Below are 25,949 nucleotides of genomic sequence, written 5' to 3'. Positions count from 1 at the left end.
AGACCGATCCGAGAGAAAAAACGACAGGCGCAAGCCTTTGTTTCCTCTTACGCATGTGCACACTGGTCTTAGCCATTACCGGAGGAAAACGCCACCCCCCCCCTCTTTTATTTTTACCCAACGCTCTGTCAAGGAACTGAAAGGGGGGGGGGCGTTCTCTTTCTTCGATTGGCTAACGCGTAGAGCGCGCGCGCACGCGTCGCCAGCCAACAAGGAACTACCCCCCCCTCGCCTTCCTACCGAACGTGCGCTGCGGGAGGCCGCGCGAGAAGAGCGCAGGCGCGGATTTAAGGCCCCGCCCTCCCCAGGGACTCATTGTGCAGACGCCGGATTGACTTCTTCTCCTGCGCGCGGGGGGGGAATCCGTGTCGCCCTTCCCCCTCCCCTCCCCCTCTCTGCTTACTTCAAAAGCGAGCGCGAGCCTGACTAGCGGGGGCACAGCAGATTCGTCCGCTTTCCTTCTCGGCAGGAAGAGGTTCGAAGACGGCAACGCGACGCGGCCCTGAGCGCGCCAACACCACGACCGCCCCCCTTCCCTCTTCTTTCCCCCCCTCTTTCTGTGTGCGTTTGTTGCGGCCTCGGGTCTCTTCCATTTTCTTCCTCCGGGAAGGTTGCCATTCCCCTCACGTTGCCTGCGGGCGCTCAAAGAGAGAAGTCTTCTCTCTTTCCCCCCCTCTTCTCCCGTGAGTCGCCGCTGGCTTGTTTTGTGTGTGTTTTTTACTGGAGGGACCAGCTTAGAAGCGGCCCCAACGCCGCGCGTCGTCCGCCCTGCGTCGGCACCAGCAGCAGGTGGGATTGAGGCCCACAGTTCCCGGCGTCGGTTCCGCTTACGAAGCCAACAGAGAAGCGGGTGTGTGGTGGTGGGGGTCCCTACAAACGCGGCCTACTGCTTTTTTTTCTTTAACTCGGGCAACACCTCCCCCCGCTTCTGCTTGGCAGCGTTGAACCCTCCTCCATTTCCGCGAACGGCCGGCCTACCCGCCCGCCCAGCAACTCAGCGTTTCCCCTTCCGGGCCGGCAAAGAGCGCACGGCGTTTTTGCCTTGTGTCGCGGAGCTTAAAAAAAAAAATTCTTGGAAAAACAGCCGGGCTTCTTTAGACGTTGCCTCGGCTGCCTTGACGGAATCGCCCTTAATCCTCCCCGTCGTGGCTTTTTTGAACTCGCCGCTTTTTTAAAGAAGCGGCAGCGCCTAAAGCCCGGGAGACGCGGGGCGAGGGTCACGGCTGTCCCTTCCCTCTCTCCTCCACTCGGCCTTCCCCTTTTTTTCTCTCTATTTTTTTCGCCGTACTTTTCGTTGAAGGCCTTGCAGCGAGGACAGAGCAGGGGCGCCCGGCCCTTTTCCCCCCCCCCTTCGCCGCCGCCAGCGCCATGTTGAAACAACCACTGCCGCCGCCCTCCCCTCAACCTGCTGCGCCTTCCTCGGGGCCCCCGACGCCGACGCCTCCGGCCGTTGCCGCTGCTTCCCGCAAAGCCAACCCACCCGCGGCCAGCCCCAACGGGAACCTCAGCCCTGGGGCCGCGGCGGGCGGGCCGAGAGCCACCATGGTGGCTCCCCCGGGTAGCGGCGGAGGAACCCCACCGGGAGGAAGCGGCACCAGGTAAGGTTTGGCCGAATGTGCTGGCTTGTTTGTGGGAAGCGAGGGAAAGGGAAGCCATGCTGGCGGCAAAAAGGGCGAAAGGGAAGAAGGGGAGGAGGGCAGTGTCAGCTTCCCGCCCCAAAACGGTTGACGGGAGGACTCAGCCGGGTGGCGGGTGTGTGTATGGGGGAGAATAATATGTGTAAACCCGATAAGCAGAGTTGGGCTGCTTTGCCACTGTGCCGCTCTTCTCAGCAGGACCGGAAAGCGGATACCGGTAAGGCTCGCCACCCCTCCCGCTTCCCCATCTCTGAGTCTTGTGTGGGTTTTTTTTTTTTTTTTTGGAGGGTGGTGGTGGAAAGGATGTATGTGGCTCTTTCCCGTCTTTCGAAAGAGAAAGATCGATCCCGGCCTGGGCTCGGTTCCACTCCTTGTCGTGGAGACCTGGACTTTGACTTGGTTAGGCAAAAGACCGAAACCAAATTTTCTGGGAAACAGTTGACTTACAGCAATAGCAATTTTGATTTGTAAAGGCTTGGTATGGTGCTTTAACAAGCCCTCTCTAAGAGGTTTACAGAGTCAGCCTGTTGCCCCCAACAATCTACGTCCTCATTTTACTTACCCACCTGGGAAAGCTGAGCCAACCTTGAGCAGGGGGTGAGATTTGATTGAATGGCAAATGTACAATCCAGTATATTTAAAAGACATCAGAAAAAAATAATGGAGCCAACAGACCTTCTTTCAGATGTTGCAGTATCTTGGGGCTGGTTTGGTCTGCTTAATTAAAAGAACTTCCCTAATACTGTATAGATACAGTAGTTCTCAACAGACCACAATAGAGCCCAAAATTTATGTTGATAAGTGAAAGTGTCAGGTGAGTCTTGCCCCATTTTACAACTTTTCTTGCCATAGTTGTTAAATGAATCATTGTAGTTGTTAAATTAACACAGCTATTAAGCGAATCTGGTTTCTCCATTGACACTGCATATGAAAAATGATCATAAGTCCTTTTTCTAGCATAAATATCTGGTTTAAGAAAGAGCAAGACTAATGTTGAGCCATATATCCATTTTATAAAGTTGAACAAGATCATAGTTTCTGTCTGTCCTGTTTTCAGGAGTTGGGTTTTTTTTTAAATGATAATTCTGGTTATGACAGAGAGCAAGGCATAAAGGAGCTCCTTTTGCTATTCTGATTGAATTATCACCTAGTTATCTCCCACTTATTTTAAATTGGTAGGGGAATTTTAATAAATTGTGCAAAATGTTATTCTGAATTTGGATAAAATAATGGAGAAAGTAACAAATCATGGATTTGAGGCAGAGTAAATCCATTCTTCATTCTTTTCATACACAGAAAATTTTTGGGTGCATGCGCCAGTAAAATTTGTGTCAGTTTTCATGTATAGTACATGCACTGATTTTTCTGAAAGTTGTCTCCATGGAAAGGAGGATATGTCTTTCTTAGCTGAATTAGGAAGTCTGTTTAATTATTTTGGTAATAAAATATGGGGGTTTTGTTAGTGATGAGAGCTACTTTGAATTAGATTTGTAAGGGATAATGAATTTATATACCAAATGTAGCCTATTGGTTTAAAGAATTTACATTTTGAATTATTATTAATTACATTTGTGTCTTATTTATTTTCAGGGGCCAGAGTACAGGCAAAGGACCTCCACAATCTTCTGTAAGTTTGTTTATTTATTTATTGGACATCTATGCCATCCTCTCCGAGGACTCAGGGCAGCTCACAACATACAACAAAACAATATAAAACATCTTCATCCAATTAATTACTTTAAATTTTTTTTAAAAAAAAACAAAAACCATAAAAAACAGTTATTTTATTCAATACACTTTCTCTCAGCACATTCATTGGCCAGGGGGGCAAAATCTAATAGCCCCAAGCCTGGTAGTATAGATGAGTCTTAAGACTCTTACACAAGGCGAGGAGGGTGAGGACAGTACAAATCTCTAGGGGAAGCTGATTCCACAGGGCTGGGGCCCCCACAGAGAAGACTCTTCCTCCAGGGCCCTCCAAATGACATTGTCTACTAGATGGGACCTGGAGAAGGCCGACTCTGTGGGACCTGACCGGTCGCTGGGATTCATGCAGCAGCAGGCGGTCCCATGGGTACTTATATATCTTTTTTTTTCTAAATTTGCAACTTTGTTAAGTTTAGTGCGGTTAAATCACTGAGAAGCACAATTTTTGTTTCGAAAAAGAAAAATGTGTTTTTTCATATCAACCAGTATCATAAAACACTTCATTTGATTTTGTTGTTGTTAGTTGTAGAAATTGTGTCCGACCCATTGCGACTCCATGTTCCTCTAGGCCAAGGATAGGCAAAGTTGGCTCTTCTATGACTTGTGGAGTTCAACTCACAGGATTCCTGAGCCAATCATGCTAGCTTAGGAATTATGGGAGTTAAAGTCCACACATCATAGAAGAGCCAACTTTGCCTATCCCTGCTCTAGGCCTTCCTGTTCTCTAGCATCCTCTGGAGTCCATTTAAGCTCATGCCTACTGGTTCAGTGACTCCATCCAGCCACCTCATTCTCTCGTCCCATTCTTCTTTTGCCCTCAATCTTTCCTAGCATTAGGCTCTTCTCTAGTGAGTCCTTCCTTCCTTTGGTGGTTATAGCAATTTGAGTTTCATCTTCAGGATTAGAGCAGAGTTGATCTCTTCAGTTGCATCGTCTTGGAGTCCAAAGGACTTGCAGGAATCTTCTCCAGCCCCATAGTTCAAAGGCCTCAATTCTTTGGTGCTCAGCCTTTCTTATGGTGCAACATTTACATCCATACATTGCAACTTGGAAAACCATAGCCTTAAGTATATGCATGTCTGTTGGCAGGGTGATCTTATGCTTTTTTCAGTGAGATAGGGTGGTCTCTCAGCTGTCTAGATTTGTCCTAGCGTTCCTCCCCAGGAACAAAGGTCTTTTAATTTCTGGGTTGTATTCCCCATCTGCAGTGATCTTGATGCCCAAGAAAATAAAATCAGTCACAACTTTTGCACTCTCCTTCTGTCACCTGCATCAAAGAAGCTCTTTAGTTCCTCTAAACTTTCTGCCATTAGAGTGTTATCATCTGCATATCTGAGGTTGTTGATATTTCTCCAGGCAATCTTAATTCCAATTTTTGATTCATCTATCCCCACCTTTCTCATGATATGCTCTGTGTATAAGTTAAGTAGGCAGGGTGACAGTATACAGTCCTGCCAGACTCATTTCCCAATTTGAAGCAGTCAGTGGTTCTGTATCCAGTTCTTATTCTTAATCTGCATATAGGTTTCTCAAGAGGCAAATAAGATGGTCTGGTACCCCGTCTCTTTAAGAACTTGCCATAATTGGTTGAGATCTACACAACCAAAGGCTTTAGCATGGTCAATGAAGCATATGATCCAGTGTATGTTGGCAGTTTCATCTCTAGTTCCTCTGCCTCTTCAAAATCCTGCCTGTACTTCTAGGAGTTCTCAGTCCACATACTACTGGAGCCTAGCTTGTAGGTTTTTTAAACATAATTTCACTAGTATGTGAAATAAGTGCAGTGGTGCTACAGTTAGAACATTCTTTGGCATTGCTTTTCTTTGGAATTGGAATGTAAACTGGCCTTTTCCAGTCCTATAGCCACTATTGAGTTTTCCAAATTTTCTGGTAAATTGAGTGTAGCACTTTTACTGCATCGTCTTTTAAGTAGTTCAGCTGTGATACTGTCACCTCCACTAGCTTTGTTGTTACTCAACAACAAATATCTTGTATTTATATTAATTTATATTAAATTTAATATGACATATATAATATACAGTACATCATATAAGGAAGAAGATATATACATTTCATATTATATAATGAGGAAGATACAATATTTATCTTCCTCATTTTGATTTATTGTTTGACAAATATTTGAATGTTTCAATTGTCGATACTGAATTGTGAAAATTGCAATATAATCTTCATTTTCAACTATAGACCCTCTATCCAAACTTTATGAGAAGTAGTAGTACAGTTTGAACCTGTGCCAACTCTTTTATAAATTAAGATTCGTGAAGGAAACTCCTTACTGAGAAAACAAATGACATAATAGTTATTTAGGTCTATATTTGTTACAACAGGTTTATGCATTTTCTGAAATCTTTCAGTTGCCTACCTAATTATTGGGAGTGTTGTAACATTGGGCAATGGATGTTACAAATGTCTTGATGATACTTATTTTTTCATTCCTCCCAGGCTTTTGAGGGTGTTTATAACAATTCTCGAATGCTTCACTTTCTAACAGCAGTTGTGGTGAGTCTCCTGGTGATAAATTAAGGATGTAGAAAAGATAGATGTACAGGTGCATGTTTATAGGGAATGGAAGGTATATTAATTTTTTCAACGTGGATGTCCTGCAAGAAGAGTTGAGCATTTGTTTTATATAGGCATTGCTCATATGATGTACTAATTCATGTTGTAGCTTTATTTACATTATTCTTTGAACTCAGGTCATCATGTTAAGGATTTTAGTCCCAGCTATTTTGGGTTGATTTATGGTAGACAATGCTAAAATTGCAAAGTTCTCAATCGAAGGAAGATGGGATGCCTGCAAAGTCTAATAGTTTGCTGTTTCCTCTCATGGCAAAAAGTGCCTTAAGAATGATGTGTACTAAGCATTGTGCAAATAAGTCAGGGTTTTCTCTTGAATTTCTTCAGTTTAGTTTTAACAGCCTTCCAAACAGATTATAGATGTTAATTGGGGTTGGGCAGGCAGGGAGCCTTTGACTTCAATGCCTGTATCTCTTTTTTAAGTATTCCTGCCCTTTGGTTCTCTTCCCAGGGATCAACATGTGATGTGAAAGTGAAAAGTGGAAACACATTTGAAGGAATATTTAAAACCCTGAGTTCTAAGGTGAATACTTTCTTTTTGTTGACTAGTTTTCTTAGAACGTTAGCTAACTGATTAAATGAAATTTATTTCTTAATTGCATTTAAGTATTTAGTTTTATTTTATATTGGAACTTTGGGTATAGGAAGCATTCTTTCTCCCCAAACTTCACAAAGCTTATTTAAGCAACCTGACATGACAAAGTTTAATATCTGGAAATAGATAGTGCATAGTGACTAATGGACTGTGATATGGCAAGTTTTCCAATTTTTGTGGTTTTCTATAGTAGGAATAGGTAGCTTGTATTTTTATTTTTATTTTTTACAGTTTGAGCTGGCTGTGGACGCTGTGCACAAGAAGGTGCCCGACCAGCCAGTAGGGCCAAGGAGGGAGGATATTGTAGACACTATGGTTTTCAAGCCTGCTGATGTCATGTTAGTGCACTTCCGCAATGTTGATTTTAACTACGCCACCAAAGGTAATACAGCCTTAAAATAACAGAATTGAGATGTGATGGGAGGAGGTATGAGGGAGAATTTGAATCCTTTCTATCCTGGTGTTTTTTTGTGTCATGTTTCTTAGATAAGTTCACAGATTCTGCCATCGCTATGAATTCTAAAGTGAACGGAGAGCACAAAGAGAAAGTACTTCAACGCTGGGAAGGGGGAGACAGCAACAGTGATGATTATGACTTAGAATCAGATATAGTAAGTAACTGATAAGGCTTGAGTCCCCAAAATAGATTTACTTAGAGCTGCTTCGCTAAGCTTTGTTGCAGCAAAGGTACTAAAAGATTTATCTGTGATTTCAGTCTAATGGCTGGGACCCAAATGAGATGTTCAAATTCAACGAGGAAAATTACGGTGTGAAGACAACTTATGATAGCAGTCTCTCATCATATACGTAAGTTAATGATTTAGCCATATATAAACATACATATATATACACACACAAACATAATTTATGTTTATGTGAAGGTTCAAGGGAGAGAGCAGCTGATGACAGTGATATAATGACCCATGGGATTGGGCAGTAGAGAGTCAAATTAACATCGTATTTTTTCAGAATATAAGACGCACCTTAGTTTTTAGGGAGGAAAATAGGGAAAAGAATCTGCTTACCAGGTATTCATCTGGATAGTGTCCTTAGTCTGGCCAGCTTCAGTACATTATTTTATCCCCTAGTTAGGGCTTAAAAAAAACTTTATTCTGAGATAGTAACAACGAAAGCTTGCAAGCCAGTAAGAGCTGTGAACATCATTAGCACCTGGAAAGAAACATTCAGAGTAAGTAGAGCAATGGAACAAAAACTGCAAAGACTTACAGCTTGGAAAACATTCTTCACATAGAGTAACAATGAAAGGGCTTGCAAGCCAGTAAGAGCTGGGAAAATTGTTAATACTGTACTTGGTTAGGGCTGGAAAGAAACCTTTGGAGCAAGTTAGAGCAATGGAAAAAAAACCCTGTAAAGACAGGGCATGGAAAACATTCTTAGCAGAGAGTAACAATGAAAGAGCTTGAAAGTGGTAAGAGCTGGGAACACAATTAGCACCTGGTTAGGGCTGGAAAAACTACATTCAGAACATAAGATGCACAGAAATTATCAGCCTTTTTAAAGGCAGAAATAAGGTGTGTCTTATACTTTGAAATATACGGTAATTTGGTAGGCTATTAAGATAGAGTCTAGGTCAGTGACAGCTAACCTTTCTGGGACCGATTGCTGAAACGGGCATGCACACCAATCCTTTTGGGCACTAAGTGACAAAGCAAGCATGCAAAGCGTGCACACGCACCAGAAACTGAAAAAGAATATGATATTCTGGTTTCTGGCACACGTGTGCATGCCAGTCACATGCTTCTATGGTTTCTGGCATGCATGCACGCACAAGCAAAGATCAGCTGTCTGGTGCGAATTCGCCGGTTCTACCTGGCCTTTTGAGAGTCCTCTCATTCCCTGCCTGCTCCCTCCTCCTGTCTGGATGGCGGGACATCCCCATTGATGGACTGGTTTTGCAGCCCCTGACTGGGAGAAAGAGATGGGCTGCATTCCTCCCCTGGAAAGCTGAAGCCCCTTACTAGCCTCAGGTTGTGGGGCCAGCAGACAGGAAAGCTTTGCCCCAACTCTGGCCGAGATGAAGCACCAACCCAGCTGGCGTCTTGCAACTTGCCTCCCCGATGGCGACTCCTAGTTTTCTTGCTCCAGCATCCTGACCTAGAGCAGTAGTATGAGAACCACCGCTGTTGTTATGGGGAAAATATAAGTAGCACTGCCATCAAGGCTTTTTGAACGTAGATGTTTGAATGTGGTAAAGCAAAAAAGATACAATCAAGAATGAAAAAGCAGACTTGATACAAAAATCAGAAGGTAGTAGTCTGCTTTTTCATTCTTGATTGTATCTTTTTTGCTTTACTACATTCAAACATCTACATTCAAAGAGCCTTGATGGTGGTGCAGTGATTGGCATGCAATACTGCAGATTTAGACTTAACTATTGTTACTTTAAATTTACACTAATTGGCCTACATTAAAATGAAATTTCATTGTATATGGCTATCAAAGCGTCACCATCTCCAATATACACTAGAAAGTACATTATGACAAAAATACGGTGTTTCCCCCAAAATAAGATTTACCCTGAAAATAAGATCTACTGAAGGGGTGGGCATGGCCAGCTCAGGAGGCAGTCCTTCTTTTCCCTGGTCAGTTAATGGCAGCTGGGCCCCTTAATTGTGACCTGCAGATCAGCTGAGCTAATCGGGAGCTGCCCCTCATATCTCTCTGAGAGCCTGGAGGTGTTTTTTATATACTTTTGCCAGCCTTGGCTCTGCCGCGGCACCAGGCAACCTTGCAGCGAAGGGCCCCTTGTCAAGTCCCAATCCGATGGTTGCATGCCTAGGGGTGGGGGCATGGAGCTGCAGCCTTTGGAGCTGGCGAATCCAATGACGAACGAGTCTGCAGCAGTGGGACATGTTTGTCAGCAGGCTGCTCTCCTGGTCAGGTCTGTCTGCTAGTGGCACAGGCAGGCAGTGAGGTGCCTGGTCAGTGCAAAGAACAGCGAGGTGATGAGGGTGACAGGACTTCCACCCCTGCAGCTGTGCATGCGCTTCCAGGCATATTTTCCAGGACTCTGCACCATACCATCAGTCTGGCCACATTGCTGCCGGATGTCCCGTTGCCGGTGCTGTACATGGTCAGATCCAGGCAAGAGACTGATGTGCTGGCAAGTGGCTGGATGGCAGTGTCCTGATGTGTCCAGCCACCACAGCCTCTTGGCACAGAAATGCTTCTCCTTTTGGCTGCAAGCAAGGAAAACAGTAGAAGTCTTTCTCTCCTCCCAAACTCCGCCAGAAATGAGTCTTTGTGAGATTCGTCCCGCTGCTTGGAGCAGGACTCTGCAAGGCTTGTGCCATTGCACGAAAGGCATCATCGTGGGCTGTGCTGGTATGATGAAGCTCAGGGCAGTGCTGCCATTGTTGCAATGCCACAATAAGCCTTGCAGGGTCCTTTTCCAAGCATGGCAGTGCGACAAGTCTCATGTAGACTCATCTTTGGGGGAGAGAAATAAAGACTTCTACTGTTTCTGTTGCTTTCCTTGCATGAAGCCAAAAGTAGAAGCAGCAGAAGTCTTCCTTTCTCTGCCCTAAATTCCGCCAGAAATGAGTCTTTGTGAGACTTGCTTTGCCACTGCTGCCACTTGACGTAGGAGTCTGTAAGGCTTGTTCTGTCATTGCACGAACGACAGCGCCGCCGTAAGCTTCATCATACTGGCACAGCTGGCATCCTGCCACAACAGCGCAACAAACCTTGCAGACACCTATTCCAAGCAGCGATGGGATGAGTCTCTCAAAGACTTGTTTCTGGTGGAATTTTGGAGAGAGAAAGACTTCTGCTGCTTTCCTGATATGCAGCCAAAAGCAGAAGGAGAGACCTGCTCGAAGAGGCGGCAGTAGCAGTGGGACATGTAGGACAGATTTAGATTTAATTGGATTTATATGCCGCCCCTCTCCGAGGACTCGGGGCAGCTCACAGCATGTACAGAAAAAAACAGGAAACAATAATAACAATCCAGTTATACCTTAAAAAACAATTTTAAAATTCTAATTAAAAACTAGCAATATCATTCAGCAGTCAAACTAAGCATTCATCAGTCGGGGGGAAGGTCTAAAGAACCCCAGGCCTGGTGGCAAGGATGAGTTTTTAAACTTTTTCTGAAGGCAAGGAGGGTGGGGGCAGTACGAATCTCGGGGGAGCTGATTCCAGAGGGCTGGCCCCCCCACAGAGAAGGCTCTTCCACTAGGTCCCACAAGCCAACATTGTTTAGTCAACGGGACCCTAAGGAGACCAACTCTGTGGGACCTAATCAGTCGCTGGGATTCGTGCGGCAGAAGGCGATCTCAGAGATAATCTGGTCCTATGCCATGTAGGGTTTTATAGGTCATAACCAACACTTTGAATTGTGTCCGGAAACAAATTGGTAGCCAATGCAGTCCGCGGAGTGAAGGTGAGATATGGGCATTTCTTGGAAGGCCTAAGACTGCTCGCCTGGCTGCATTTTGGATGAGCTGAAGTTTCCGAACACTCTTCAAGGGTAGCCCCATGTAGAGAGCATTGCAGTAGTCGAACCTCGAGGTGATAAGGGCATGAGTGACCATGACAATATTTCCTTATTTTCCTTTGACCCCCGAAATAAGTGCTTGGCCTTTCGGGGAAAGCATGATACAAATAAATAAAAATTATGCATATATTTACATATATGGCACAGAAAAATAACAGTCTAGTTTGGGTGCATGCATGTTCATATTGAGAAAAACTGATGTGAGTTTACCAGACGGCATAGGGAATAATGCCGTTACATAATCAAATAGTCCTGCTGGGAATACGTACATCAAAACCACCTCCCAGAGGAAAAGGTTGACTCAGGGTTGATAAAATAAGAACCTCGTTGTTAAAATGAGGATCCGATTGTTGGGGCAGTATGCTAACTAAACTGCTTAGAGAGGGCTGTTAGCAACTGTAAAGTTTGAGTGCCATTGGTATCTTTCAACAAACATTTATTCCTTTTAGCAGATGGAGCATGCCATATACAGTATTACCCATCTTTTTATCAGCATTTACAAATTTTAATATTTTTCTATCCATATCCCCTTCATTAGGGATATACTTCTGTTTACTTTTTTATTTTTATTGATTTATCAAAAGTAAAATACAAAGATATACTCCTGGCTGTAATGCTTTTCCATAATGGTCATTCAATTTATCCTTTATAATCTCAGACTACAAAATGGCACTGTCTGTGATCAAAGAACATGTACAGTGATCCCCCGGTTATTGCGTCCCCGACCATTGCGAACAGGGTAATTCGCGATTTTTCAACCCGGAAGTCAAAACACCATCTACGCATGCGTGCCCTTTTTTTCTATGGGCACGCATGCGTAGATGGTGGAGTTTGCCGGGCAGATCAGCTGCTGGGCTGCTTCCCTGGGTCTTCCCCCTCTTGCCGGGTGGGGAAACCCCAGCCCCGCTTCCCAGCTGAGTGGCGCGAGCAAGGGCGTGGGCGGGCGAAGGGCGGGCGCCCGGACAAGCGGCGGCCGCACCAGCAGCAGCGAGGAGCCGAACATCCGTGTTTCCCCTTTCCGTGGGCAGCGGGTTTCTTCGGCTCCTCGCTGGTCCCCAATTCCGCCAACATCAGGCTCTTGTGGCCGCCCATTCATGCCGCTCCGTCGCTCGCCGTGCTGGCTTCCCCTCAGGAGACGCGCCTGAGTGGCCTTTTTGCTGTTCCTCTCAAGAGTTCTTGCAGGGGAAAAGCCGCTAGCCGGATTTCGGAGCTCCTCCGGTGTCACCCGGCTTCTGGTAGAAGCCTTCTCTCTTTTTTTTCTTGCGGCGAGCCCGAGCCGTTCCTCTCTCGACCGCAGCCGAGCTTCCCTCGGCCCCCTTTGGCCCCGTCGCCTCCTCCCCGCCTGCGAGACTCTTCTTCTCCGGCTTTCGGAGCTCCTCCGCCGTCACCCGGCTTCTGGCAGAAGCCTTCTCTCTTTTTTTTCGTGCGCTTGGCGAGGAAAAGCAGGACCAAGCAGGGAAGAAGCTTGGGAAGGGGGCTGGCTAGAGGCTGGACACACACACACCCCTTTTCCCCTGGGGAAGAAAGCCGAAAAGCTCGCCGGCCAGGCCCGGGATTCCTTGGACAAGAATGCGCTGCCCGTTCTTTTTCTCCCTTTCCCGAGTTTCTTGCCTCCGCAAAGAGGTTCCTTAAAATGCCGCTTCGGCCAGGGAGGGTGGGGGGATGCCGCATCCTCCCGCCTCTTCATGGAACCGCTTTGCGGAGGCAAGAAACTCGGGAAAGGGAGAAAAAGAACGGGCGGCGCATTCTTGTCTAAGGAATCCCGGGCCGGGCCGGCGAGCTTTTCGGCTTTCTTCTCCAGGGGAAAAGGGGTGTGTGTGTGTCCATCCTCTAGCCATCCCCCTTCCCAAGCTTCTTTTTATTCATGAGCTGAAGTGAGAGGCGGCAGCGAGGAAGCCGGCGGGGGAGGGAGCAGGCTAGAGGGTTGCCCTGCCCCCCCCACTCACTTCTTTGCCGCTCCGCCTTGAGAAAGGGACCAAAAACCCCCACACCAAAACTCTGGCGCTTCCTTCGCTTCTTCTTCTCCGCCGCCACCGAACCCGGCAATCTGGACTGGACCATGGCCTCCCTGCCCGGGACCATACCGAGGATGATGCCGGCAATCTGGAGGCCATGGTCCAGTCCAGATTGCCGGGTTCGGTGGCGGCGGAGAGGAAGAAGCGAAGGAAGCGCCGGAGTTTTGGTGTGGGGTTTTTTGGTCCCTTTCTCGAGGCGGAGCGGCAAAGAAGTGAGTGGGGGGGGGGGCAGGGCAACCCTCTAGCCTGCTCCCTCCCCCGGCGTCTTCCTCGCTGCCGCCTCTCACTTCAGCTCATGAATAAAAAGAAGCTTGGGAAGGGGGCTGGCTAGAGGCTGGACACACACACACCCCTTTTCCCCTGGGGAAGAAAGCCGAAAAGCTCGCCGGCCCGGCCCGGAATTCCTTAGACAAGAATGCGCCGCCCGTTCTTTTTCTCCCTTTCCCGAGTTTCTTGCCTCCGCAAAGCGGTTCCATGAAGAGGGGGGAGGATGCGGCGTCCCCCCACCCTCCCTGGCCGAAGCGGCATTTTAAGGAACCGCTTTGCGGAGGCAAGAAACTCGGGAAAGGGAGAAAAAGAACGGGCAGCGCATTCTTGTCCAAGGAATCCCGGGCCGGGCCGGCGAGCTTTTCGGCTTTTTTCCCCAGGGGAAAAGGGGTGTGTGTGTGTGTCCAGCCTCTAGCCAGCCCCCTTCCCAAGCTTCTTCCCTGGGTCTTCCCCCTCTTGCTGGCGGGAGGGCGAGCAGCGGGCATCAGCAAGGAGTTTCCCCACCGCCCACGCAAACTCCTCGCTGCCGCCCGCCCTTCGCCCGCCCACGCCGTTCATTCTCGCCGCTTTCGAGCTGAGTCCTGAAGCGAATTCGCTCCAGGACTCAGCTCGAAAGCGGCAAGAGCCAGCGCCAGCGAACGGCTTGTCCGCCGCCTGCCTGCCCGCTAGCGAGGAGCCGAAGATTGGGGGCGGCGCCGGCGGCATGGGGGGCTTGCCAGCACCCCCCGGACCCCCAACCCGGGTTTGGGGGGCTGCTAGGAAGCCCCCCATGCTGGCGGCGCCGCCCCCAATCTTCGGCTCCTTGCTAGCGCTGCGGGAGTAAAAACACCATCTGCACATGCGCAGATGGTGTTTTTACTTCCGCAGCGCTACTTCGCGAAAACCCGCTCATTGCGGGGGGTCCTGGAACGGAACCCTCGCAACGAGCGGGGGATCACTGTACATTCATATCTCCAACCCACCCTAGCTGACCATTTCAGTTTTATTTTTGACTATGTTGTCATTCCCATTTAAATTTTTAAGTACTCTTTCCATAATTTATTAACTTTGGTTTTATGTCAACATAGCACCAATTCATACTGTGTGACATAGTAGTAATGTTGTTCATAATTAAATCTACATTTTTACTTCATAAACCATATCCATTAGTACTTCACAGTTAGATCAGTTACATTATTTCCTACCCACCCCCTTTTTTAATTTTTAGTTTCACAAATACAGTTTACCTAATTTTCTTCCTTTGGTTAATTAATTTATTTTCCTCTTACATTTCAAATCAAATTCTTCATATTTCACGATCAATAAATGACCTCATCTAGCTGTTATGGCTTTCATTATTTAAAGCTTCAATATAACAACTTCTTATTCAAAGAAGGAGCAGATTATTTTACCATTTGTTGTCTCTATTAATAGTAAGAACTCTACTGGTCATTTGGGCACATTTTGGGCAGTATGTCCCCAATACTTGCGGTAGCATGTCACCAATCCAATTTTACTCAAAAAGCAATGTGTGTATTTATGCAATAAATAATAAGCATCCAGAACTTTATTGGAACTAGTTGTGGATCTGAAATTTACAAACTCTAGGAAGTTCAATCAAAAATGAAATATTGGATGCCGAGATACGTTTTTTACCATGTTACAAATTAAGAGTTATTGATCCATTTACAATAAACAAGGTTATTTTCTTCTTGGGTACATCAGTAGAATTTATTTGCTGCATTTCCTTTTTCCCTCCCTCTTCCAATGGCCTTATTTTTTCATGATAGAGTTCCTCTTGAAAAAGATAATACAGAGGCTTTTAGGCAAAGAGAGGCCAGAGCTGCACAGCTAGCACGAGAAATTGAGTCCAGCCCCCAGTATAGACTGCGTATCGCAATGGAAAATGATGATGGGCGCACAGAAGAAGAGAAGCATAGTTCAGTGCAAAGACAAGTGTCTGGAAGAGACAGCCCCAGTTTGGCTTCCAGGTAAGTTTGTAGCATTGGTGAAATGAACAAAAATATGTATTTAAATTATTCTAATATCAATTATATCAAATATTTTATATTACAGTAATACCTCGCCTTACAAATGCCTCATCATACAAACTTTTCGAGATACAAACCTGGGGTTTAAGATTTTTTTGCCTCTTCTTACAAACTATTTTCCCCTTACAAACCCACCGCCGCCACTGGGATGCCCCGCCTCTGGACTTCCGTTGCCAGAAAAGCACCCGTTTTTGTGCTGCTGGGATTCCCCTGAGGCTCCCCACCATGGGAAACCCCACCTCCGGACTTCCGTGTTTTTGTGATGCTGCAGGGGAATCCCAGCAGTGCAAAAACTGGCACTTTGCTGGTAACAGAAATCTAGAGGCGGGATTTCCCAGCGAGGGGAGCCTCAGTGAAATCACAGCATCGCAAAAACACAGAGATCCGGAGGTGGGGTTTCAAGGACTTTGGTGTTTTTGCGATGCTGCAATTTCACTGATGCTCCCTTCGCTGGGAAACCCCACCTCCAGACTTCTGTTGCCAGCGAAGCGCCCATTTTTGCGATGCTGGGATTCCCCTGCAGCATCGCAAAAACACAGAGGTCCGGAGGTGGGGTTTCCCATGGAGGGAAGCCTCAGGGGAATTCCAGCAGCACAAAAATGGGCGCTTCGGCTGGCAAAAGGGGTGAATTTTGGGCTTGCACGCATTAATTGCTTTTCCATTGATTCCTATGGGAAACATTGTTTCGTCTTACACACTTTTCACCCTAAGAACCTTGTCCCAGAACCAATTAAGTTTGTAAGACAAGGTATCACTGTATTATGTTACATTAGCTATTCTGCATACCTCAGACAGCATTGGTTAAAGTGATTCAAAATTATAAAATCTTTGGATAACCATAGGCCTCTTTAGTATAAAACAAGTACTAATTGTGCCTAATGTACCCTATATATTTCAGGAAGAAATAACCTTAAGGCCCCTTTGTAGGAGGGAACTTAGAAACTATTTCACCTATTGATTGTCAGTCTCATTGCTTCAAATATTTCCTTGCATTTGCATTCAGCTTCTGGGATGAGGAAAGTTGTGGTCGGTTTTTTTCTTTATTGTTCTTCGAACTCACCCGGCTCTCTTTTTGCAGAGAGGGCAAATACATCCCACTTCCCCAACGTGTCAGAGAAAGCTCCAGAGGAGGCATACGCTGCAGTAGTTCTAGAGGAGGGAGGCCAGGCATGGGCTCCTTGCCACCCCGTGGGAGTTCACATCATTCAGAAAGCAACACTGGCTCTGCTCCAGAGCAACGAGGTATCAATGGAGGTGAGGCTGAGGATCTCTGGCTTAAAAGAGAAATACTGGAGTGGATTGAAACAGTCACAGTCAGCAGGCAGAAAAGCATTGGTGAAGGTTGGCCCATCTGGCTGGAAGATCTCATGATTTCCTCCCCCTCCCCCGGCTTCCTGTCTCTATTATGATATAATTTTAAGTCGTAAAGGATAAGATGAAAAGTCACAGTAAGGAAGCTTGTCCTCTTTTACTTTTTCCTCTAAAGCAGTATTTTTTAAACTTTTTTCCTCCCAAGGACTGTTTCACATTTTAAAGAATTGTAGGCAACCTCAAAAGAGCTTTTCTTTGCAGGTTATATTTTTCATATTAAAAATTAAAATTGACACATTTGTTACAATCATGATTATTCATGATTGATGGAATTTTAATATTATATTTTTCAACATAGTCTGGCAAATAATTTTGATTTCAAGGAAACCACACCTTGGATCTTCAGGGTCCCCCCAGGGGTTTTAGGACTTCACTTTAAGACGCACTGTTGTAAGGGAAATGCATTTTGAAATGAGATTGAGAAAGTGGAAGAGAGTCTTGTAAAAGATGACAGCAAAAAAAAATAATTATGTAATAGCTAAAACTGACATGGGCAACCTGAGAGAAATCACTGGAAAATCATACAGAGGACAGCATTAAAAAAAAATCAATTGGGGAAGAGTTGGGTTGAAGGAATTTTTCAGAAACCATTGACTAATGCCTACCCTGCAAAAATTAGAAATTAAATACTAGTAACAATTACAAGCAATCCTCTAACAACCTTAATTGGGACTGGAATTTTTGTTGATAAACAAATGGTCTCATTAGCCAAAACTTCATTTAACTGCATCACTTAGAATCACAGTTGTGGTAGTCCCAGTTGTAGTATTGGGCAAGAACTTCAAGCTTCTGCCCTGTTGTGCTTCCCTCCACTTCAGCTTCATCTCTGCCCCTTAGTGCCTCATTAGAGCAGGGGGAAGATGATGGCAAAGGCCAGCTGAGGACACCGGAGGTGGGGGAATGCAGGGCAACCAAAAGAGCAGAGAGCTATGGGATAAGACCACGTTGCTGAACAAATGCTCATTAAGCAAGGACTACTTGCACCACTAATATAAATTAGGTTTAGGAATGGGGTTACTTACTTGAATGAGGAAAAAGTTGATTTTCTGTCTTCATTGCAGTATCAATATTGAAAAATACTGTAAGTTGGATAGGAGGGCAGGATGGGATAAATAGTATGGACTGGTTGAAATTACTAAGTGTATCAGACCATCACTAGGCAGAAAAAAAGGGAAGAATGAAGTTTATAATGTGCTCTGGAGAATATTTCTTTTTAAAAGTAAAATAACAATAAAAGTAAAATAAGAATAAAAACTACCATGTTTTCCTGAAAATAAGAATCCTGAAATAAGTTCTTGGCCTTATTGCCATGCACTCAAAAGCCTGATTGGGCTTATTATCAGGAGATGTCTTATTTATTTTTTTTTTGGGGGGGGGGGGGACAAGGTAAAGGAAAAGTAATGAAGTGACAGTTTCTAATGTATGGGATAAAAATGGATTCTAAATTGAAGGGTTGAAGACATGTAGTACAAATGATGGGAGGTTAAATTTGAAGCCTATGAGACACATCAGGAAAAAAAATCCAAAACTAATTTTTGGTTCTTGTAAAAGTCACTTTGCACTGTTGGTCTTCACAAAATACCTTCACTGAAAGTGTTGGCTGAAAATCAGGAGAAGCAATAACAATATCGGTGACAACTTTGCTCAATTTAGTTGTGTCTGAAGCACCCTTGTACCCTACCACTGCCCTATCATACTCACCCTCAGTTGCCCCAGTTCAGTCTTGCTACTCTACAATCTGGAACCAGGATTGCTGCATCTCATTGTGAGTCCTTGTGACCTTTCTCCTCCTTTTTCTCTCTTCTCTGGATAGGATGCACCATTTCCTGCCTCTTCCCACTCATCCCCCACATTTGTACAGTAGGGTCAGTCACTTATCCACATTCATTAGTTTCCCTTTTGTAGATATAGGTTCCAATTGGTACATTGACTTAATTACCATTCACTTCTTTTAAATTTCTTAGTCAGTTTGGAAATGCCAATTGCAACCAGGTGCCTTCTAATTTCATTGCCATGATAGAATTTCCATTGTTTACTAGTAAGGGAGAGTCATAGATGTCAAATGAATATTTTGTTTTTGTATGTGTCTAGTCTGATACACCGCCACCTATGGCTGCTTCATTTTAGGTCCATCTAGAATGTCTCCAAAGTCTCAACAACCCAATCGAGGGGCCAAGAATATGTCTTCCACGACCAGCCGACCCATGGAAGTCTCTGCTGCAACTCCTACAGGTAGAAGCACAAATAAGCATCAAACCTGATGTCTTTAAAAAAAAATCTTCACATATTAGCCCTAATCTAATGCATCTTTGCTGTTACTGTACTCTATAGTGGGCCGTCTCTATGCTCCTCGTTCACCGAAGTCTGCCTCATCCACTCCAGTCTCTACCCAAGATCCCCCTGTAGGATCAGCTGTCCCTATTGCTCCTGCATCACCTTCTGAGTCAAGGACTCTTGTGGAATCAAATGCTTCCCCGACCCCTCCTTCACCTAAAATTCCAGCATCTATCCCAGTAGCTGCTGGTGAAGGTAAGCACTTAAATTGAGAGTAAAGCAGGTTTGATTGATTGGTAATCAACGAAGAAGGAACTAAGGATTGAGCTAAAACAAAGCAAGTTATAGGTATTAGCTGTTCAGAGAATCCCAAATGTGCTGCACAAAACTCCTCAATGTATCATATGATTTCAGTGTTTCTGAGAATGTTGAGGACTTTGTTTATGTTTTTGAAACTTGTTTCCTGGAAAGATTGCTGACTTATAAACCTTGCTGTTTTTTCTTCCCTCCTAGTTTTACCCTAATAAAAATAATATTTGAGATTTTATAGTTTTTAAATATTTGATAGGTTTGATCAGTTGAAAAAGCTTTAGGATAGTAAACATTATTGTATGTCTGAAGAAGGGGAGTAGGGATTTGGAAGCTGTTTGGGAAGTTCCCATAATTTCCAAGTGCATTTCAAGTTTTTGTTTTCTTTCCTTTAAACCAGTATCTTCATGTAAAATGTAGTATATGTTTTGCCTCCTAACCCTTTCCTTTCTCTTCTAGTTAAAGAGGTGCCTAGTTCTGCCACCAAAGAAGCCAGCAGGACTGTAGAAGTTATGGGGCCCTCAGACTTGGTCAAACAGACTAGCAAAGGTTTGTTTCTTTTGACTCTGAGCCTTTTGTTTGTTATTCTAAAATGTCAGATTGGAATTGCATTACATGTTTTCTATGATACATTATATTTTCCACATAGCTGTTTTTTAAAAGTCTTGTGTGTGCAATCATAATTGTCCAATAAAGAATGATATCCTATCATATTCTAAATGTAATGAACTAAACAGTTAATAAACTCAGAACTCGCTAGATGACTTTGAGTCAGCTACTTCATCTCAATGATTGTCCTGGGGATAAATGAAGAAAGACTTGATTATATAACATCCCCTTACTAATAACATCCCCCTTAAAATTTAGAAAAGTGGAATATTAATACAAATTTGAATGATCACTGCTAAGTTTAAAAAAATCTTACCAGGGGCATATAATTTAGTTGCCCACCAGAAACCAATACCATCTGGCTTTATAGGAATACAGCTCCCATAATCATCAGCCAATTACTCCCATTTAATATTAAGAGTACCAGGTTTGAGAAGACTTAATAGAACTTGGAGATTGATACTAAAATGCTCTTCAAAGTTTTGAGTCCTTAATCTTCAATTGTGGCCATTTCATTGCTGTAGGTCTCCAAAATGAGCAAAAGAGGAATCAGTTGGAGGAATTGAGGAAGTTTGGAGCACAGTTTAAGGTGAGCACGTTCTCTTATTCCCCTTTGTTTAAAGTGATTACTTTTGATTACTTTTAAAATAAAAAAACAAAATAAAAGCAGTTTTTCTGACCCCAGTTGCTTACCTCGCGTCTCTTCCTAGTTACAGCCCAGCTCTTCTCCAGAGGCCACCCATGACACCTTCCGGCCAAAGGAGTCTCTTGAAGGGAAAGTAAAAGACAAACTGCCGGAGGTGTTGGTTGGGGCAGGCAGTTTGTGTGAAGTGCCCGAAGAATCTCCCAAGCCCAGCCTGGATTTCTGTGAAGGCAGCAGCAAGGAGGAGAAAGGATCCTCTGAGGGCATGGAACGCCAGACCCAGACTGCCAGTCCTCTGGGTAAAGGGGAAGCAGAGGACAAGGAAGATGGCCCTGTCTCAGAGTGAGTACAGTTAGTCCTCGAATTGCAACTGAAATTTCTGTTGTTAAGCAAAACATTTGCTACGTGAGTTTTGCTCTACTGTACAACCTTTCTTGCCCCAGTTGTTAAGTGAGTCAATGCAATTAAGTTAGTAATACAGTTGTTAAGTGAATCTGGTTTTCCCATTGACTTTGTCACAAGGTTGCAAAAGGTGATTATATGGCCCCAGGACACTTCAGTGGTCATAAATATTAGCCCGTTGCCAGTGTCTGAATTTTGATCATGTGACAGTGAGGAAGCTGCAGTGGTTGTAACTTTTTTCAGTGCTGTTATAATTCAAGCGGTCACTAAATGAACTGGTATAAGTCGAAGACTACCTGTAGCTAAGACTACAGCACATTCATCTATGTTTCTGACTCATTTCCATTGTCCTCCCATTCAGGCAGGTGAAGAAATCAACATTGAATCCTAATGCTAAAGAATTCAACCCCTCAAAGACGCTTCTTTCTGTGGTGCGTAACTAACTCTGAGGATAGTGTGTGGGTTGATGTGGTGGTGGGTTTTGGGATAACAGCACCTTTTAAACTCCTTTCATTGTCAAATATCTAATAACTGCTGCCTTTTTCTCCAGAACAAATCAACAAGTACACCTACATCACCGGGGCCACGCACCCATTCTACACCCTCCATCCCAGTGATTACCCCAGGGCAAAGTGGCATGTATGGCCCACAATATATTTCTTACATCCCACAAATTCACATGAATCCAGCTGTGCAGGTGAGGTGGGAGGAATGATACCCAAATGGTCCCATCTTTGCACTGTATATTATTGGTTCTTTACAAAGCATATCAGGTATAGTAGTAAGGATACCATTAGAATTAACATGTTTGCTGCTCTTCTCTGCAGACACCTCAGATGTACTCCTACCCTGTTTCCAATTCTGTTCCCGGACAGCAGGGGAAATACCGAGCTAAAGGTGAGGAGATTCTTGGCCAAAGCTTGAGCACACGAAATTTGCCTGGGTGGCAAAGGGGGAAAAACAAGAATGGCTTTTCTTAACCCATTTGTTTTTCCTGAACAGGGTCTCTACCTCCACAGCGTTCAGACCAGCACCAGGCCACCTCAGCTCCTCCAATTATGCAAGCAGCAGCTGCTGCAGGTCCCCCTCTGGTAGCTGCTTCTCCATACTCTTCATACATCTCCTACAACCCCCAGCAGTTCACAGGACAGCCTACTATGATGCAGCCCATGGCCCACTATTCCTCGCAGGTAAATACAATAAATTTCAAGGGTAAAGAGGTAGTGTGTGCTTATCTGTTTGGTTTATACTTCCTATCTTTTTCTTTCCTTCTAGCCTATGTTTGCCCCCATGCTGCAGAGTAACCCCCGCATGATGACATCTGGCAGCCACCCTCAAGCTATCGTCTCATCATCTACTCCACAGTATCCTCCGGCAGAACAACCTACGCCCCAAACACTTTATGGTACCTTTATTGTTAGCTGAAGTCTGAGCTTTCTTTCTTTCTTTCTCCCGCCACGTTGCCTTGTTGACTGCTGCTTGCTGCTTCTCTCCCCAGCCACAGTGCATCAGTCGTATCCCCATCATGCCACACAGCTGCATCCGCATCAGCCTCAACCAGCTACCACACCCACGGGCAACCAGCAGCAAACACAACATGCCGCCCCCAGCCCTGTGCAGGTACTTGGAGGGAGGGGGAGGAACCAAGAATGGAATTACTGCATAGGAGACACTTAATGCTTGTCTTGGCACTCCTCCACACCCTGCTATTTGATTTTATGTTTGCAGTTGGTCCTAAACCATCATGATTCCTTTAAGCTGTAGAAAAGCATGAAAAGCAATTTTGCTTTTAAAGTGATGTTCTGTCTGTCTCGGTTGCTGAAACTGCTGTTACGGAATTGAAGCCCCAGGGACAAACTTTATTAATCCTTGCATGCTTTATTTGAGGGAGGGGAGGCAATCTAGGAATTAAACAGGATGCTGCTTTGCAAATACTTTTGATTTGGGTATTTATATAAGACAAATGGGGAAGGGGGTATTTTTTGCAATGAAAATATGGACCTGAGGACAGGTGGGTGGTTGGAACCCGTTTTTTGGGATATGATCTCTAAATAAAAGTACTTTCTCTGGGACTTTATATTCAATATGTGAATAATTTATGACAACATGATCCATGAATCAGAGGGTTATGTGTTATATAAAGGAGATCAGAGAATTGGAAGGCTAATTTAATTAAAAAATATATTAATGCTATTAAAAAAAATTAGCCACTCCGCATCTTTCCTATAGATAAATGTACTCTTAAGTTTTAAATCTTACCTTTCTCCATAAAATATTCTTTGGAAATAATGTAAAAAGAAAAAAATAATGCAAAATCTGGTAGCTGAATTTGTGACTCTTGTGTTGTTTTCTATTATAGCACCAAGCTGGACAGCCCCCTCATTTGGCCAGTGCTCAGCAGCAGCAGAATCTATATCACACAGCTACACTGACGGCTACGCCACAATCCATAACCCCAGGGCCCAGCGCTCAGTCTCCACAGAGCGGTTTCCCACAGCCGACAGTTTATGCCATTCATGCCCATCAGCAGCTGCAGCACGGATACACCAACATGGCCCATGTCACTCAGGTGAGTATGCCTGAGCCTGGAAAGGGAAAGGGGGCAGCGGTTTTTTTTTACCATGGAAGACATTTCTGAGTGTCTGTCCTCATAAACTACCCTCAGTTTGACAACCCAGGCAATGGATATAACCAATAACATTTTTGCGGTAATTGATGTATGAGAAAATATGGTCGTCTCCTAGGATTGTTTGGCATTTAAAAGTCAACAAGAGGGTACTATGTAAGTTAGAGAAAAGATTGTGTCAGTATTAGTATCAAGAAGGGCAATTATTTCCTGAATTATTTGTTATTAAATATTAGTTGAACAAATGGGGAAGGGGGTATTTTTTTGCAATGAAAATATGGACCTGAGGACAGGTGGGTGGTTGGAACCCGTTTTTGGGGATATGATCTCTAAATAAAAGTACTTTCTCTGGGACTTTAACCTCAATTCCCCCATGCCTGGGACTAGGTTAAGTGCCTCATCTAAATTTCAGTGGCATGAGTTACATCAGTTATTCGATAAATGTTCTTAATTTTTTTAAAAAAATAACACTTTTTTTGCTGGCCTATTAGTTGATAAATTGACATATCATTTATTAAAATCCTCAAACTATTCTTATCTACTCCAGGCCCATGTCCAGACTGGAATTGCAGCTGCCCCACCACCTCACCCTGGAGCTCCGCAAGTCATGTTACTGCATCCCTCACAGACTCATGGTGGACCCCCTCAAGGAGGTGTGCCCCAGAGTGGTGTGCCCACCCTTTCCGCCTCCACACCATCCCCCTACACATACATAGGGCACCACCAAGGTAAGTGTTATTTAAAGCCAGGGGTGGGGAGGGGGCTAAAAGGTGGTCCCTCTGATGTACCAGACTGATCCCATCTACAATGTCCACATAGATGGAAATTAGAAGATTTTGTTAGTATTTCTGATCAGGATAAATTGACTTCTCTGAAGAATTGATTGAATGTTGATGACAGTTGGTCAGGGCTTTCCCTGCAGATAATGGATAACACTGTTTTGGATTTTGGTATGCCTTTGTCTCCTCACAGTCTCTTTCTTCTCTTTCCAGTTCAGTCTCATCCCTCCCAGCAGCTTCCATTCCATACCCCTGGGAATTGATGTCCACACTTCTCCCTGCGACCTGAGACCCCAGCCAGCTATGGCTCTGTTGTTGACACCCCCCAAGCCTGGGCCATCCCTTGTGCCCAAGGCAGTGGCCCCTGAAGGGATGCAGTCTGGCCCAGCCCCTCTTGGCAAGCACCTTCCTTTCCGTTGGTTTAGTGAAGCCTGCCCAGGGTACTGTTGACCAGCGGGATGGAGCAAGACCCCTTTCCATTGCCCAGAGGATAGCAGGGTTTATTTTCTTTTATTTATAACTCCTTTGGGGTTCCTAGAGCAAATGCCACTTTCCCATATTAACTTGACAAGGACACGACCATATGGACAAATCTTGACTTTTTCTTAAGGAAAAATATTTAAAAAGTTAAAAAAATAAAAATTTAAACTAACTAACGTTGGGCTTGGGGTGAATGTGTGGGAGGGCCAGTCTGTAAGCAACAATCCTTAATTGTGGTTCAGCATCAGAGAGGAAGAATTTATGACCGACCTGTCCAGCATTCTTAGCTCAACCAGACTTGAACTGTTTTGGAATTCAGCATTGTTGTGTAGCAGCATAATTTTCCCCTCTGAAAATAATCAAGGATTCGTACCTTGAATGACAAGTGAAAAAGATCCTAAAGCAGTAGGGGGTTTTTAGTGCTGGGTTATCCTGCAAATGCAGTTACACACCAAATTAAAAATTTAATTGATGCTTTATTTGAATCAATGACACACTAAATTTTAAGGCTGTTGAAGATTGGCAAAAACTGTATTTGTGCCATAATTCAATTTGGCCTCTGCAAGAGTCAGTTTATTGTTTTTTCATAATTATAAATAGAAAACAAGGATGATCATGTGACTGAGATACCTGTTAAATTTTATTTGTAGAGACCATTTTGAATCATTTAAAAGTCCCAGTTTTATGCCTCAGCCAGTCACCATCTGATAATTCTTTTAAAATGAGCACAGGTTAAGTTCATTGTTGTGGACGTGACCTTTTTTGCTGCTCTCCAGTGAAATTCAATTTTCATTTGTCAACCTGCTTACAGTGTCATAGTCTTACTTTAATCCTGGCTAATTATCTGAGGTATAGGGGATCCAGCATTGTGTATATACAGCTGTAATCTGAACCAACAGTTGTGAAATGGTGAATAAAGGAAATGTCCTTTTTTTCTTTAAACAGGAAAAAGTATAGAAGAAAACAAACTTTAGAATTAAGGATATTAGTCCCTTCTCAACAATTATAATTCTGCTGATCATATTTGTGAAACAGGTTGGCAATGCTTAATCAGGCGAAAAACTTGTACATTAAATTTTTTCAAACTC

General features: G+C 44.4%; 1 protein-coding gene across 2 annotated transcripts; it reads left to right on the top strand.

Annotated features, from left to right (window-relative positions):
* Positions 1–25,949, top strand: LOC139155225 (ataxin-2-like protein). 2 transcript variants are annotated; one of them, XM_070730320.1, is made up of 23 exons: positions 1–1,598; positions 3,228–3,264; positions 5,808–5,864; positions 6,394–6,465; positions 6,769–6,919; positions 7,024–7,148; positions 7,253–7,344; positions 15,108–15,308; positions 16,447–16,622; positions 18,867–18,971; positions 19,071–19,268; positions 19,782–19,871; positions 20,456–20,520; positions 20,642–20,916; positions 21,338–21,407; positions 21,527–21,673; positions 21,804–21,873; positions 21,979–22,166; positions 22,252–22,381; positions 22,475–22,596; positions 23,336–23,545; positions 24,150–24,330; positions 24,595–25,949. In XM_070730320.1, the coding sequence occupies exons 1-23, from the start codon at positions 1,369–1,371 to the stop codon at positions 24,642–24,644; spliced, it is 3,042 nt and encodes a 1,013-aa protein (XP_070586421.1). In that variant the 5' UTR covers positions 1–1,368; the 3' UTR covers positions 24,645–25,949. The 2 variants fall into 2 exon arrangements, with proteins under 2 accessions (XP_070586421.1, XP_070586422.1); XM_070730321.1 differs by having other exon boundaries at positions 432–1,598; positions 16,447–16,610.

The sequence above is a fragment of the Erythrolamprus reginae genome, unplaced genomic scaffold, assembly GCF_031021105.1.
Source record: "Erythrolamprus reginae isolate rEryReg1 unplaced genomic scaffold, rEryReg1.hap1 H_1, whole genome shotgun sequence".
NCBI lineage: Eukaryota > Metazoa > Chordata > Lepidosauria > Squamata > Dipsadidae > Erythrolamprus > Erythrolamprus reginae.
The sequence above is the reverse complement of the archived record's forward strand: the minus strand, read 5'-3'. Positions and strand labels throughout refer to the sequence as shown.